This window comes from Hippocampus comes, unplaced genomic scaffold (genome assembly GCF_001891065.2).
Source record: "Hippocampus comes isolate QL1 unplaced genomic scaffold, H_comes_QL1_v1.1 scaffold295, whole genome shotgun sequence".
NCBI classification, from domain to species: Eukaryota; Metazoa; Chordata; class Actinopteri; order Syngnathiformes; family Syngnathidae; genus Hippocampus; species Hippocampus comes.
The window spans coordinates 530,138-533,884 of record NW_017804848.1 but is presented as its reverse complement, the minus strand read 5'-3'; the positions used below and the strand labels follow the sequence as shown (position 1 = coordinate 533,884).

At 54.0% G+C, this 3,747-nt stretch overlaps 1 protein-coding gene across 1 annotated transcript in view; it reads left to right on the top strand.

The window, feature by feature from the left end:
• Positions 1-3,747, top strand: part of LOC109520224 (uncharacterized) — an 11,214-nt gene that overhangs the window by 4,528 nt on the left and 2,939 nt on the right. Inside the window, exons 10-14 of the mRNA XM_019877324.1 lie at positions 169-267; positions 435-614; positions 1,423-1,979; positions 2,225-2,344; positions 3,480-3,591. Of these exons, the coding sequence (XP_019732883.1) occupies positions 169-267; positions 435-614; positions 1,423-1,979; positions 2,225-2,344; positions 3,480-3,591 (1,068 nt within the window). The remainder of the gene's footprint in view (positions 1-168; positions 268-434; positions 615-1,422; positions 1,980-2,224; positions 2,345-3,479; positions 3,592-3,747) is intronic.

The following is a 3,747-nucleotide window of genomic DNA, read 5'->3' as shown; positions in this document are numbered from 1 at the left end:
CCGCCGCTTTGGCGTCGAGCGCCACGTCGGCATCCACCGCGGCCTCCACATCAACCGTTGGCTCCACGCCAACTGCCGCCGCCTCCACGTCAACCGTCGCCATCACGGCAACCGCCGTTTCTACGGCCCCCGACGCTCCCGCGCTGTCAACTGCCACCTCGACGGCAGCCGCCACGTCCCCGGCAACTGCCGTCCCCGCGCTGGCGACCGCCGCCTCTTCGTCCGGCCCCGCTCTCACTTACTATTTCGTCCCACCTCCGCCTCCAGGTGAGCGCAGAACACAACTCGGTGATGTCAGAGACTGTGTTGAGAATCTTGCACTCATTCCCCTTAATCGCTGTGTTTTTCATTTTGTGGATGATACGGTTCACCCAAATGTATCGTGAAGTCCCAAAAGTGTGACTTGACGGGGTTTTCAACGGTTCCGCTTGCAGGCCCCCGCATCACGACTCCACGCCCGTCCCGCTCGGCAGTGCCCACGCCCTCAACGGTCAAGATGATTCTGCGGCAGGTGCAAAGCCCGACAGGCGTCCGCTACTACCGCAGGCCGGACGGCAAACTGGTCCAGCTGATCCCCATCAGCCAGCTGAGAGCGGCCAACCCCAACAAGACGGGTGAATTTGGGGTCCATCCGAACACTCGATGACGCCAACGGCCGATCCAAGCCCAAGAGAACGAAAAGACAACCGGACTGCTTTTAACTCATTCAGTCCCAGCCAATTCTAGACCAAGTCTGAAAAGACGTTTAAAAACGTCTTTGGGAGTGAATGAGTTAAGGGTCTTTGATTTAACATGCGACCGACTACATTTGAAGCAGTATTTGTTGTCTTTCTCTCGATTGTGAGAGCTCGGACCTTAGCGCACAAAATCCGCGTTCGCTATTCGTGTTGAAAAAAAAAAGTGACATTCTCCCCACAAATGGAAAAATCCAATTTGGTCCCAATTGTAATTAAATAGGCGCTTTATCTGACCTTGCCAAATGCCTCATATTCCATGAAAACATATCAGGAGTGTACGGGTAGAAACTTCTTATTCCGCTTTTCTTCACCAGGATTGTTTACGCATTTATTTTTATAAAGCGTTTCCTGTAAACACGGAGTCGTCTCAAAGATGCCTGTGTCGGCAACCAAACGCTGCTGACAGTTACCCGAGAACCCTCCTCTCCTTGTTGCCCCTTCCGGTCGCTATCTGTGGTGGATCGAAGATCACGTCTTCTCCATCTCCACTTGTAGCAAAGCGCAAGACTCTCCGGTGAAAGCAGGATGCTCAGGAGCTAACGACAGACCAGAAAAGGGGCTGGTCGTCGAATCGGCTGGCCTCCGCTCAAAAATCATTCCTTTACAAATGAGCACTATTTGCCGGGACATTGGACGTATTTTGCAGAAGGGCAGATGGATTGAAATGTCACCTTGTTGTGTTCAGGTTCCCCCGGTGTCCTCGGAGCTCCTTCTCTTGCGGCTCCCGCCGGCCGCATCGCCGGCCCGGTGCTCCCGAGCCCCGTGTCCGCCCTCTCCGGCTTCAAGTCGTTCACGGTGAAGCGCTCTCTGCCGGTCCTCGCCGGAACCATTCCCGCCACCTGCACACCAGATCACGTTCCCGCCGGGCTGAGCGCCCCCCCCGCTCCCGCCAAGGAAAGCAGCCCTGTTCCCGACTTCGTCATTTCAGAAGTCCGCAGCGTGCAAGCGCGGTTGAGCCTCTTGAATAACCCAAAAGACGGAAGCGCGCCGACCCCCGGGGGGGCTCCTGTGGAGTCGGGAGTCTCACCCGCGCCGCCTTCGTCATCCGGATCACCGGAGCCCGCCCGGGACCTGGCGGACCTGGACGTCGTCTGCATTGTGGACGACGAGGGCGACCCGCGGGACCCCGAGCGCGTCGTCCGCACCGTCAACCTTGTGGACTCGTCCAGCGACGAGACGGATCACTCGTCCGACTTGACGGACGAGTTCAGCGACCAAGAGAGGAGCCGCTCCGTGGGCAGTGTGAGAAACCTTTTCCTCAGTGTGCACCCGCCTTATGTTGTCCGATGGAAAAATGTCATAAACGGGATCTTTACTCGTGCGTTGGAATGGCATTTGACGTCGAATACGCTTTTCGATGCCGCCGCCGAAGCCAGCTGTCATCCATTTAGGACGTGCGTAGGAGTGCCGAGACGGCCGAAACGGGTCCGACTTGACTCCGTTGGCCGTTTCACTCCCTCTTCCGCTCATGTGACCTTCCTGTGCAGAAACAGGTCCACAACGCCTTGGAGAGGATGCGGCGGCACAGGATATCGCTGATGGTTACCAAGTTGAAGAAAGAACTCCGGCTGGAGCGCGCGGTGTCCACCGCCGCCACGTTGCACGAGGTGAGTGCGTGAAGTCAAGTTGAGGGTGACCGTAACGGCCGCGTTCAGACTCGTGCGGGCGCATCATCTTGTCACGACAACTTTGGAGCCGACTTCCCCTTTAAATCCCCCGCGCGGAGCAGAACGCTTTGCTTAGCTTTGAGCATTTGCGGGGCTCCGGACGCACATTTCTTGTTGGGAAACTTTGTCAAAGTGAAGAAGATGGAAAAAATGAAGACAAATCAAGGTCAAGGTCATCTTTATTGTCAAATATGCTTGATGTATGACAGACATGCAGCATAGATGAAATTTCTTCCCCTCAATCCTCAGTGCAAACATGCTGTGCATGAATTAAATGGAGCCCCGTTTCAGTTGACGGCGCTCTCCGTGCTCCGTGTGGTGCGTTTTCGAGTACAGCTCTGTCAACGATGACGTGTTTTGACATGCGAGAAAGGCAGGGCGGGTTTTCCTTTGGGAGTCGTCACTTGATGGCAGAGAAAAGAAAGGCGTCCAAGAAATGCGATTTCATGTGGGAGGGCATGCTGCTCACATCACGTTCATGTTGACATACTTATTGATGGCCTCGGTACAAAGATCGAATTCCTCCCTGTTCTTAAGTTCAACTAAAGGACCGGATATCAGGAAAAAAGTCGAATGTTTTGCCTGCAATTCTGATCTCTGTTGGAAGTGAAGCAGCCGCTTGAACTGCGAAATATTTTTGACACGAATCGGACGGCCTCAAGGCTCCCAAAAAAAAAAAAAAATCAAGCTCAGTCAAGCCCGAATTGTGTGTCACGGTATGACGGGAAGGATCCAAAAGTGCCGCCAGTCATGTGACCACATCCAAAGCCAGAATTGCCCGATTGGTGATTTGTCTCCAAATGAAATGGTTGGTGCCTTGGGTGGTTCTTTATTTGAATTTGTGAGTCTTTGGGAACACTGCCAAGATCATTTCGAGGTCGATGAGGAAAACGATTTTGCGGGCCAAGTCGTTTTGGGCGCTCTTGCCAAGTCGTCAAAACTGGGGATTGGAAGTCATTGACGGGAAAAAGACATTTATTTATTTATTGGGGGTACTGACGTCAGTCTTATCTGCGTTTTCTACTTGCGGTATGTCTGCAGTTTGAGGACTTTTCCCGTCTGTGTTTGTTTTCAGGCCGTTCAGGTGATTGAGGCGCTCCGGGCCAGCGAAAAGCATCTGAGGAGGGAGAAGTTGGCACTGACCAGGCAGAGGGAGCACTTGATGGCCATCCTCCTTCCCTCCACATGTGAGTCCTACTTTTTTGTCTCCTCGCCACAAAAGTCCGTTTTGATCGACGGCATCGTGGAAGGCAAACTTTGCATCATCAAAACATATCGAATGGCAAAACTGCGACTCAACCGCCGAGACGGAGGCGGTCGCGGCGAGCCGCTGAGGCCGCGAC